The 12,645-nt window shown below is 48.8% G+C and overlaps 1 protein-coding gene across 1 annotated transcript; it reads left to right on the plus strand.

Moving 5' to 3' along the window:
- Positions 1–5,433: 5,433 nt before the first annotated feature.
- Positions 5,434–9,413, plus strand: LOC123046214 (serine/threonine-protein kinase D6PKL1). The gene is made up of 4 exons (XM_044469523.1): positions 5,434–5,719; positions 6,001–6,074; positions 6,159–7,513; positions 8,121–9,413. Exons 3-4 carry the CDS (start codon positions 6,306–6,308, stop codon positions 8,989–8,991), a joined length of 2,079 nt encoding a protein of 692 aa, XP_044325458.1. The 5' UTR covers positions 5,434–5,719; positions 6,001–6,074; positions 6,159–6,305; the 3' UTR covers positions 8,992–9,413.
- The last annotated feature ends 3,232 nt before the right edge of the window (positions 9,414–12,645 follow it).

The raw sequence follows: 12,645 nt of genomic DNA on the forward strand, positions 1-12,645 counted from the left end.
ACACTTTTCATTACAGGCCAGTTTCACCATGGGTTGTTAATGGGTATAAAGTGATACACTGTTCATTACGGGCCAGTTTCACCATGGGCCGTTAATGGGCCAAGATTTACAAAGGGCCTCATATGGGCAGAAAGACGTCATGGGCCATACATGGACCAGAAGTGAAAACGGGCTGGAATCATATTGGATGGCCCAGATGACGCTACTGGGCCTAATTCGGACAGGGCGTAACGGGCCTTGGGTTAGCGGGATGTAAATGGGCTATATGCGAACAGGCCGTTAACAGGCTTTCCATGGGCCGGCCCGTCACCTTTTGACCAAGTAAAATGGGCCGACCTTTTCACAGTAATGGGCCTCTGTTGGGCCGTGCCACGTGTCGATGTATCATAGGCGCCTTCTGTCCAATGAGTGGATGACATATGTCCCAATGGTGAGCCGACACGTATTTCCTCCAGCCAATGATGATTTTACACATGGAAAATCCCCATTGGTCGGGGCTGTTAACGGGTTATCGGATCCAAAACCGGACCCGATAGCTTAACGGTGTCCCGTTATGGTGGATGCCACGTGTCGGTCACCCTTGACGAAAGCACTTCTGTGACGCACGATTTATCGTCATGGAAGTGGAGACTTCTGTGATGATAATTTTGGTAATGTCATGGAACACTTCTACAACAGCACAGGTATGACTATCTTGATTTTGTCATAAAATTGTCATGGATGTACATGCATGACAAAAAACGCGACCTACTGTGACAAACACGTATCATCACGGAAGTGTATTTTTTTGTAGTGTGAAGAGGTAGCAGTTCATGCCGTGCTTAATTAGCTGGGAGTTTATAATGATTTACCTTGCGTGCCAACATGCTATTCAAATGATTGTGATGTAGTATGATAGGATGATATCCTCCTTTGAATGATTCAACTGACTTGACTAGGCACATGTTCACGCATGTGGTTGAAACAAAATCAACATAGCCTCCACGATATTTATGTTCATGGTGATTTATATCCTACTCATGCTTGCACTCAGTGTTGGTTAATCTCAATGCATGTTTATGGATGTTGTTGCTCTCTAGTTGGTCACTTCCCAGTCTCTTTCTAGCCTTCACTTGTACTAAGCAGGAATACTGCCTGTGCATCCACTTCCATAAATCCCGAGGGTGTTCCATATGAATCCACCATACCTACCTATATGCGGTATTTACCTGCCATTCCAAGTAAATTTGCATGTGCCAAACTCTAAACCTTCAAATGAAATTCTGTTTTGTATGCTCGAATCGCTCATGTAGCAACTAGGGTTGTCTATATCTTTCATGCTAGGTGGGTTATTCTCACGATGAGTGGACCCCGCTCATCATTCACGAGAAAATGGTTGGTAACCGGGATGCCCAGTCCCATGCTCAAATCAAATCAAAATAATTGCAAACAGAACTCCCCCAGGATTGTTGTTAGTTGGATGGTACCCATTGTTTCGGACCAGCCGTGGAATGTGCTTGTTGGTGGTGGGGGAGTATAAACTTTACCATTCTGTTTGGGAATCGCCTATAATGTATGTAGCATGGAAGATACCGAGATCTCTTGGTTGTTATGTTGACAATGAAAGCATGCCGCTCAAAATATTATTTATCTCTATTTCAAAACTCGAGCTCTGGCACCTCTGCAAATCCCTGCTTCCCTCTGCGAAGGGCCTGTCTATTTACTTTTATGCTGAGTCATCATCCTCTTACAAAACACCAGTTAGAGAGCACCACTGTATTTGTATGCGTTGTTATTAATTGATATTGAGTATGACTGTGACGGGATCTCTTTTGCCATGAATTACAATGTCTAGTCAGTCCTTGATCTTCAGGGGTGCTCTGCATTTATGTTTTGCGGTCTCAGAAAGGGCTAGTGAGATACCATCTTGTTATATCATATCATGATTGTTTTGAGAAAGTGTTGTCATCTAAGATTTATTATTACTCGCTAGTTGATTATGCCATTGGATGAGTAAATGTGAGATCTAAATGTTATGGTGAATGTGGTTAGTTCATAATCTTTGCTGAAAACTTGAATGCTGGATTTACATATTTGCAACAACAATATCAAACAGAGTTTGTAAAAGTTTTTCTTTATCACTTTTAGTTTGAGGACAAGCAATGGGTTAAGCTTGGGGGAGTTGATATGTCTCTAACGTATCTACTTTTCCAAACTCTTTTGCCCTTGTTTTGACTCTAATTTGCATGATTTGAATGGAACTAACCCGGACTGACGTTGTTTTCAGCAGAATTGCCATGGTGTTATTTTTATGCAGAAATAAAAGCTTTCGGAATGACCTGAAACTTCACGGAGATAACCTCTGGAATAAATAAAAAATATTGGCGAAAGAATCAACCGAAGGGGGTCCACACCCTAGCCATAAGGGTGGGGGGCGTGCCCTCTATCCTTGTGGCCCTCCTGGACCTCCACCGACCTTAACTCCAACTCCATATATTCGCGTTCGGGGAGAAAACAATAGGAGAGAAGGAGTCATCGCATTTTACGATACGGAGCCGCCGCCAAGCCATGTTCTTCCTCGGGAGGGCAGATCTGGAGTCCGTTCGGGGCTTCGGAGAGGGGAATTCATCGCCATCATCATCATCAACCATCCTCCATCACTAATTTCATGATGCTCACCGCCGTGCTATTAAAAGGAGGCCTTAATATGTCTTAGTTTGCAATAGGACCCCGCTGTCACGGGAGCGTAGGACAAAAGATGTCATGCAAGTTCTTTTCCATAAGCACGTATGACTATATTCAGGATACATGCCTACATTATATTGATGAATTGGAGCTAGTTCTGTGTCACCCTATGTTATAGCTATTGCATGATGAATGCCATCCGACATAATTATCCATCATTGATCAATTGCCTACGAGCTCGTTTCATATTGATCTTTGCTAAGTTACTTTTCCGTTGCCACTGTTAGGATTGCTACTGTTACTTTTGCCACTGTTGCTGTTACTTCCATACTACTTTGCTACTAAATACTTTGCTGCAGATATTAGGTCTTTCAGGTGTGGTTGAATTGACAACTCAGCTGCTAATACTTGAGAATATTCTTTGACTTTCCTTGTGTCGAATCAATAAATTTGGATTGAATACTCTACCCTCGAAAACTGTTGCGATCTCCTACACTTGTGGGTTATCAATGTCATTGTGAGAACCAACCATGCCGAAAAAGAGTGCCAAATTCAGATATCTTGTGAAGCCACAACTTCAAGTATGTCAGTGCAAGCCTTAAAATGCCCCTTATATTGCCCCCACCAAGCAAATTGACAATTCTTTCACTTCCAATGCATACAATTTATGGTACCAAGCGCTCCTAGAAAAGCCTCTCTCTCCATTGATCGCTAACAATCGGGCTGTATATGCAACATTTGGCTCTCTCAAGTACTTCGGGCCAAACGTTGCTGCCTTAGCCCGACAGAACTTGTACAATGATGCAAGGCATGTGGACTCACTCATGCAGACATACTCATCCATAAGATCACCGAGAATTTCGTATGCAAGCATCCGAATAGCTGCAGTGCATTTCTGATAAGAGGAGAAACCAACCTTTCCAAGGGCATCCTCCTTGCATCTAAAGTAATCATCATACACCACCACTCCCTCTCGAATACGATTGAACACATGTCCCGCCATCCAGAAGCAGCACCGGGAAAGTTTGGGATTGTAGAGTGGGGACGTGCACTGAAAGTAACCGACAAAGAGTGGGCAATGGCCTCTTTCTCTGTTGCGATTTAACACCGGAGCATGGCCCATGATCGATCCCCTAAACGTCGTACGCTGCTTAGCAATGTGGTCATTGACGAACATAGTTGCAACCACAAAATCCTCATTGTCCGGCAATGAATTGTTCGATGAACACATGAAGTTATTGAAAAAGAACTCGTCCCACTATCCAAGGTACCTTGCGGGCAAAACACCGAACACCTTTATGGGCGTGGTGGAGTAGCAGCAGTGGAGAGCCCCATGCCCTCCCTGTACATCCAGTGGGCCTGTCGAAGTGGAGGCAAGGGTGGTGCTGGCGACCGTGGAGGTGCTGCTAGACCATGCCTTCTCGTGCTACGACGGCGGCGAGAAGAGGCCACTAACACCGACAAGAGTGGGTCTTAGATGCGCTTAGAGGTGGGAGGGAATGGGTGGATATGGACTGTAGCCTATGCGGCGTCCAAGCGACCGAAGTGGACAACGGCGGTGAGGACGGCGTGGCCGGAAGAGGTCCTGTGTGGGGGGAGGGGAGGAGAGAATGGCCGATATGCCACCTACAGACGGTCCAGGGGAGAATAAGAGAGAGCGTCACGTGTGTACATGCCAACGCAAACCTAGTCTAAATTTGGGCCGGAAAATGTGTCGTGGGCGGACGAACCATCTGTTTGCTTCGCCGCGTTGGGCCACATTTTCAGTCCGTTTCAGCGCGTTGGCGTTGGGTGACACTATCTCTTAATTGTACATGTAAATTTCTCAAATGAAAAGAAATAAACTGTACACGTAAACGCAAACCAACCTGTGGTTGGATGGTTAGAGGCACAATGGTATCACAGCCCACCAGGGTTCAGTCTCTCAGAGATGCTTATAGAGGTAGGATGTGAGTGTGCGCGCTCATAGGAGTGAGAGTATGCACATATATATGAGCGCTTGAGTCTGTACTGATGTAAAAAGAAAAAACTGTACACGTAAACTTTTCGTCCCATGTAAAGTTCAGGGGAGACGGTAAAAAACCTACTACTCCATTAGCCGCCTTGCTCAAATTACTCTGACACCGACGAGCGTGATGAGCGGGTGAACACGTCCTCCAAAACGGCATCATTGAACGAGTCACGTATGCGTCTGTCCTCATTCCGGCCGCACTCTCCAAGTGATGGTGACAGGTGGTCCCGCTGTAGCGCAAAGAAGCTACACCATGGCCCCACAAGTCGGCCCAGGCATGCCCCAAAGCTCCGACCCGTATCAACGCAGCAATTACTTCGGCTCAGAAGAAGAAGAAAGCATTAATTCGGCTATCAAGAAGGAGATACTCCAGTACAGCAACAATAAAATTCCCTTTGCTTTTACCCAAAAGAAGGTACTACTAGTAACATTAGACCCATTCTGATTGTACTTATTTTGTTATTCGTGGCACAGTTGAGAAGCTGCTTCCTGTCTCACAGATGAGAAAACATCAGTGTAGTTTTTTTCTTTTTGGCAGCAGAACATCAGTGTGGGGTTGGATGGGTAACGACTAACGAGGATGAAAGGGACGGGCCAGAGCGAGCAAAGCTGTGTGGTTAGGGAAAGCGGATAAAGCGCGAGAGTGATTAGCCGCGGGAAAACGGTGCTTAGCAGCAGCCCACGCGCAACCTTTTCGCCGCTTTCCGCTTTATTTTTTCCTTCTCAAAACAGAACGGGAACAAATCCAGCCCCCACCACTCCCACGCCTTTCGCTTTCCCCCCTCCGTCGCGCTCCGCCTCTCCTCATCAGTCCTCACAAGCGCAGAGAGAGAGAGAGAGAGAGAGAGAGAGGTGCAGGGCGAGGCTGGGTGCGGAGTTACTCTGGCTGGGACTGGCGCTAGCAGCAGCAGCGGCGGCACTGGTGCGCGGTGGTGGGACGAGGGAGCGGGGAGGAGCCGGCCAAGAGCGCGGCGCGTCGTCCCCCGAGGCTGAGGCGTCCGTCATCTCTGGACTCTGGGGATCTCCGCTTTTCCCCGGTTCGAGGTGATTGATTATTTTCCTTCGATTTGTTTACTTGTTTGGTTCGGTTGGGGAACCGGCGACTGCCGCGCTTCGTTGCTCTTCGCCGGCGGCGAAGATCTGAATGCGGCGCGGGGTGGGTGCATTCTGAGAGTCGATATGCTGGCGGGATTCTGCTGCGGTTTTGGTGGGTGCCTTGGGGTTTGGGGAGCACCAGGCGTGATTTGGTGGGTCGTTGTTTTCTCATTCTTGCGGAAGTATGCGTCCTCTAATCCGGTGGGTTGGTTTGTGATTCTGTTCTGCAGGGTGGAGGATTGGACCTGTTCCTACTCCCCGGGGGCTGCTTTCGCTGGGTTTTCGACAATTTGCCCTGGAGCAGGTTTGATTCTTCGAACCCGTGTTGTGCTGGAGAGGAACTTTGTTCTCCTCGTCTCCTTAATCAATCTGTGTGTGAATGTTGCAGGTGAAGTGCTGTCTGTGCTGAAATCTGCCATCCCGGTGCAGGAATCCTGTCGTCCTTGTGTCTTGTTGAGGAGAGAATCGCTTGGGATTTGCCTTGTCTTGGTCGGCTCTTGCTTGGTGTTTGTGCCCTTGTTATGCTAAGGTCTGAATGGAGATAGTAGATAAGATTGCGGAGCCTGAAGACCCTCTGGTGGTCACTGCTCGGAAGGTGCAGAGCCTGGAGCCGCCACTGCCGATACCGATAAAGGCGTCATGGAAAGGGAAGACCTCCCAGCAGCAGGATGAGAAGGATCTGCCAGATGATGGCGAGGAGAGCTTCCAGAGCGTGGATTCCTCGGATGAGGGTGGCCGGAGTTCTTTCTCTGGGGCCAGTCACCCCCTGGAGCCAATTGATATGGATCTTATGAAGACGGTCTATGTCGCAATTGACGAGGAGAAGCCTGAGCCGCCGGTGTGTCTGGTGCGAGGACTATCAGGGAAAGGGCCGTTCATAGATGACCTCTCGCTCTGTGTCACAGGCCTGAAGCCAAATGCAGTGGTCTGTGCAGGCAGTGGTGAAGGCTTGGCTGAAGAGAGGAAGGTATCTGGTGCTGCAGTGGCTTCGTTGGCCACGGCGCGCTCGTCACAGGCAACGGAAACTGTGTCCTTGCCTCCGGATTCGGAGGAGAAGGACTGTGTCTGGGATGCATCGCTCCCTCCCAGCGGCAATGTCAGCCCTCACAGCAGCATTGACAGCATGGGGGTGGTCACTGCCATGAGCATCGCGAGCAACCGCAGTAACACATATAAAAGTGAAGCCATAGCTGGCGGAACCATGCTTACTGTAGAGAGGAACTTTGGAAGTGTAAAGAGTAGTGTGCGAGGTGACTCTTTAGAAAGTGCAAAAACAAGCATGAGCCGAGCAAGTGACAGCAGTGGTGTTAGCGATGATAGCAGCTGGAGCCATATCACTGGAGGTACCAGCAAGCCTCATAAGGGGAATGATCCTAGAGGAAAGGCGATTCATGCTGTGCGAATTCGCGATGGCGTGCTTGGGATGAGCCACTTTAGACTGCTCAAGCGTCTAGGCTGTGGTGACATTGGCAGTGTATACCTCTCAGAGTTGAGTGGGACTAGGTGCTACTTTGCAATGAAGGTAATGGACAAGGCATCCTTAGCCAGCAGGAAGAAGTTGAATAGGGCTCAAACTGAGAGGGAGATCCTACAGCTTCTGGATCATCCATTCCTACCAACTCTGTATACACATTTTGAGACTGATAGGTTCTCGTGTCTGGTCATGGAATTTTGTCCGGGTGGCGACTTGCACACTCTGCGACAGAAACAGCCAGGAAAATATTTCTCCGAGTATGCAGCAAGGTATATTAAATCATGAGCCAGTTCCTTACAAAAATATAACTTGTATTTTCATATTGTATTCACATTCAGTAATTTGTTTGTCAAGTTTAGTACTGATTCCATTTGCTATCAATTTAATGTAGCTTAGAGTTATTACTATTTCTGCTTTTTAATATTAGACAGTTGAGCCTGAAGCATAATTTCCGAACTGTGCAAGGATTCCGGGTTGGAAATGGTTTCCGCAAGGGAAGGAATTCTGTATAGCTATAGTTTGATGGGAAACTTATCTTTTGGGGCTCAGGAAGCAGCTAATGTAGTGTTGCCCGGTTACTCGGGCAGAATTTCTGAATAAGGTCCTATGGCTGTTATATGATGGTGTGCGAGAAATGTTATTTGTTCGAATGTAGTCTGCAGGTGTGCTCGTAAATGGTGCATAAATTTATAGATTGAAATGTAGGCAGCATGGTTGAAATGATTTTGGGATATTATAAACCGTGCTCCAATTAGCTTTTGCTTTAGCATCTTATCCTTCAATACCAGATTTTTGGTATTCCGAAGCTTATCATATATACCTAGTTGGCTAGTTGCAACTAAAAGCACTGATATTGTGCTCTCTGATTTTGAGCAGGTTTTATGCTGCAGAAGTTCTTCTAGCTATTGAGTATCTGCACATGCTGGGAGTCGTTTACAGGGACCTGAAGCCAGAAAATGTTCTGGTGCGTGATGATGGCCACATAATGCTTTCAGATTTCGACCTCTCCCTGAGATGTGCAGTGTCACCTACACTAATCAGGACATCGGCCTTTGATTCTGATCCCAGAAGGGCGGGTGGTTCATTCTGTGTGCAACCTACTTGCATGGAACCTACTTCAGCCTGTATTCAGCCCGCTTGTTTCATGCCCAAATTGTTCGGTCAGAAGAGCAAGAAAAAGACCAGAAAGACAAGGTCTGAGCTGGGACAGAGTGCCATCAACCTGCCCGAGCTCCTCGCAGAACCAACATCAGCTCGATCGATGTCATTTGTTGGAACTCATGAGTACTTGGCCCCAGAAATCATCAAAGGCGAAGGCCATGGAAGTGCGGTCGACTGGTGGACCTTTGGTATCTTCTTGCACGAGCTTCTATACGGCAAGACACCATTCAAGGGGTCAGGCAACCGCGCCACGCTGTTCAACGTGGTCGGTCAGCAGCTAAAGTTCCCCGAGTCGCCGTCGACGAGCTACGCTGGCAGGGACCTCATCAGGGGGCTCCTGGCCAAGGAGCCGCAGCAGCGCCTCGGCGTGAAGAGGGGCGCGACGGAGATAAAGCAGCACCCGTTCTTTGAGGGCGTGAACTGGGCTCTCATCCGGTGCAGCACGCCCCCAGAGGTCCCGAGGCCCGTCGAGGCGGAGCTGCCCATGAAGTACGGGGTGTCGGAGGCAGTCGCGAGCACCAACAAGAGGGTGGTCGGCGCGGACGCCAAGTCCGGTGGGAAGTACCTTGACTTTGAGTTCTTTTAGAGTTTGCGCCTTAGCGGCAGACCTTTTGTTTGCATACTGTTGGTGTTGTTGGGTCAGTGTGGTGTTGTGATTTCTACGGTGCTGTTTATGTCAGTCACCGCTGTTACAAATTTCTTGCATCTGATCTGGCCAAGATTAGCTAGTAGTGTGTTTGATCTCCATATCCTGATGGAAATAGCCTGTCTCTGTTTCTAAACATGTTTTGCGTGCTACAGATTTTGCATTGCAGAAACACTCTGAAGAGTGGCATCTTCGGGGTTTTGCGCCATCACTAGGGCAAACAGGCATTCTGACTGACCAGTTCCCCTCGTATTGGTTACACCCCCACCCTGTTGTTTATTTCCTGGCTGTAGAATTAAAGAATATAATTGTAGCTATGGTATGTATGTTTATTTCGGTGAGTTATCCCTTTCACAAAGAAACAGGAGATGCAACGAATGATCTTTTTTTTTGACGGGAAATATTTAGAGCTTTATTCAACGATCCAAGCCCCTGCAGAATCTGCAAGGAGGCTAGTTACAATGATGTTAGATACTGAGTCAAACCATCATTCTGTTACATCCAATGTGCTTGCATGTCTAGCACACATGTGAGCAGGGTAGTTGGCTGACCTCGAAATATGTTGAATGCGAAAGACTTAAAACTAGTAGAGTGCTCCAGTATTTCGGACAGGATGGACGCCACAACTGTCCTATCATCATGACGCGAGTTCTAGAGATTAACGACCTCCAGACAGTCGGATTCCATCATGACTTTTCTCGTAGCCCCTGAGCTTAGCAAAGATGACACCTGTAACGCCCCGGATACAATTTTCCATATTCGTAACTCCGACTCTTGCTATTTCCGGCTATGTGATTTATTTTCCTCCGTGGTTGGGTTTTGTCGGTTGTTTTGCTTTTGTTCTTGTTATGCATCTCGTATCATATCATCTTTCGCATTGCATCGGCATCATTTTCATAAAACTTGCATCCGTTCGGGTTCCGCCGGTTCTCTCCGTTGTCCGTTCTGAGCCCGACCACACTCGCATGCGCCCGCGGCACCTTCGAAATATTATTTTATAAGTGGCATAAAAATGTTCTCGGAATGGGTTGCAACTTGTCGTGCGGTCTTATTATAGTGTAGACAGGCCGCCTGCCAAGTTTCGTCGCATTCGGAGTCCATCTGATAGCCCAACCGTTAAACATATCGATACCGTTGCCGGTACCTTCGTCGGACGTTTCGGTCTCCGAAACTGTTGCCGGGCCTCTCTTCTCTTCTCTCCTCTCAGCTCGAGGCCTCTCATCACAGCCCACTAGTTAGCCTAGCCCACCTACCTAACCCCCCTCCGCTCTGGACCGTCCGATCGAGATCGAACGGCTCCGAAACGGCCTCAAACCCCCCTAACCCTAGCAAAACTGCTATATATAGCAGCCCCCCTTGTCATTTTTGGGCCTTCTCCTCCCTCCTCCTCGAAATCCGTGCCCCCCAATCATCAGCCAGCCGCCTCCCACCTCCTCTCCTCCATTTCCGCGCCTCTCCAGCCCCTGCTCGCCACTTGGCGTCGCCGCCGCCGCGCCCCGGACCAATCCGGGCGCGCCACGTCACCCAGTGCGCCGTTCCCCTTCACTCACGCGCCTCCACGCGCCCCCCTTCCCCGCGGCCCTGCCAGGCCCATCTGGGCGCCGCCGGAGCCCGCCCTGGGCCGCGACCGGGCCCGACCCCGAGCGCCCCAGCGCCTCGCCTCCTCGCCCGCTCCAACCCCGCTCGCCGGAGCCTCGCTGCTCCCACGCCGCAGGCCGGAGCCGCCGCCAGCGACCTTCCAGGCTGGACCTCGCCCTCGCGCCCTGCTCCTTCCTCCTTCCTATCTTTCTCCCCCTCACGCTCTCTCTTCTCCTCGCAGAACCGCAGCCGCCGCTTGCTGTCACCGTCGCCGTCGCCGACCTTCTCGCCCCTCCTCGGCCTCGTCCGCCGCCGGATCCGGGATCCCCGAGGCCGGATCTGCCCGTTCCCGACCTCGGGGGCCTCGCCGGACCACCCCCCCTGTCGTCCCCGTTGAGGATCGCCGCCGCCGTCCCTGCACCCTGCCCGTGCGCGAGCAGGGCGACGATGACCTCCCTCCCGCGTGGGCCTCCGCAGCCGAAGCCTGCGCCAGGCCCAGCCGCAGCCAGCCAGGCCCAGCGCCCCCCTCTGCCAGGCCTCTCCACCGACTGGGCCGAGCCCATGGGTGAGCAGCCCCCAGCACTGTTCAGATTCGGCCCAGTATAGTGTTTTTTTCCTGCGCTGCGAATTTGTCTATTTATCCAGTATTTACAGTTTTGCAGAAAAACCCCCGAGATTTCATGCATTAATAACGTCATAACCGTGCATCGGATTAAAATGTTTTATATATGTAAAATGCTCAGAAAATTGTGTAGATTAATAATTTGTCACTTCCATCCATGTTTAAAATGTTTAACATGCTGTTTGTGTTTATTTTGCATAATGCCATGCTAAAATGATTTATTTCATAACTAAATAACCGTAGCTCCATTTTAAATAAACTTTATATGTAAATGGGGTGGAAAAATGCCTAGATTAACATGGTCCACTTTATGTTCCTGTTTAACAACAATAAAATTGTGTTTAGGGCAGAACAGTACCAAAACTAGATTATGGACATGAGGATTTTCCGGAATTGTGGTTTGTTGTTTCCGGCCTCATTTAAACTTGCCTAGATAGGTAGTTTAATTATGCGTCACCTCTTGCCATGTTTAACAACATTTAATATTGTTGTGTACCTAACTGAGAGAGAACTAAATAATTTCTTGTGGTGTTTTGTCAATATGCAACTCGTTGCATATTGAGCTCCACTTAACTTGTAGTATTGTTTGTTGCACTTTGCCATGCCATGCCTCATTAAACCGGACATGCATCATACTTGATTGTGCATCATGCCATGATTATGCTTGTGTGTTTACTATGTTGCTTGCTTCTTTCCGGTGTTGCTTCTTAGTTCCGGTAACGTTGCGTTCGTGAGGATTCGTTCGTCTGTCTTCTTCATGGACTCGTTCTTCTTCCTTGCGGGATCTCAGGCAAGATGACCGCTACCCTGGATCTCACTACTATCATTGCTATGCTAGTTTCTTCGTTCTATCGCTTTGCTGCGCTACCTATCACCTATTTATTCGAGCCATCCCATATTGCCATGAACCTCTAACCTTTGACACCTTTCCTATGCAAACCATTGATTGGCTATGTTACCACTTTTGCTCAGCCCCTCTTATAGCGTTGCTAGTTGCAGGTGAAGTTGAAGATTTCTCCATGGTGGACAGGATTTTGGTTGGGATATCACAGTATCTCTTATATTATTAATGCATCTATATACTTGGTAAAGGGTGGAAGACTCGGCCTTATGCCTGGTGTTTTGTTCCACTCTTGCCGCCCTAGTTTCCGTCATACCGATGTTATGTTCCCGGATTTTGCGTTCCTTACGCGGTCGGGTGATTTATGGGACCCCCTTGACAGTTCGCTTTGAATAAAACTCCTCCAGCAAGGCCCAACCTTGGTTTTACCATTTGCCTCACCTAGCCCTTTTTCCCTTGGGAGTCGCGCTCTCGAGGGTCATCTTTATATTATTATTATCCCCCCGGGCCAGTGCTCGTTGTGAGTGTTGGTCCAAACTATCGGCCGCCGGTG

The sequence above is a fragment of the Triticum aestivum genome, chromosome 2B, assembly GCF_018294505.1.
Source record: "Triticum aestivum cultivar Chinese Spring chromosome 2B, IWGSC CS RefSeq v2.1, whole genome shotgun sequence".
NCBI lineage: Eukaryota > Viridiplantae > Streptophyta > Magnoliopsida > Poales > Poaceae > Triticum > Triticum aestivum.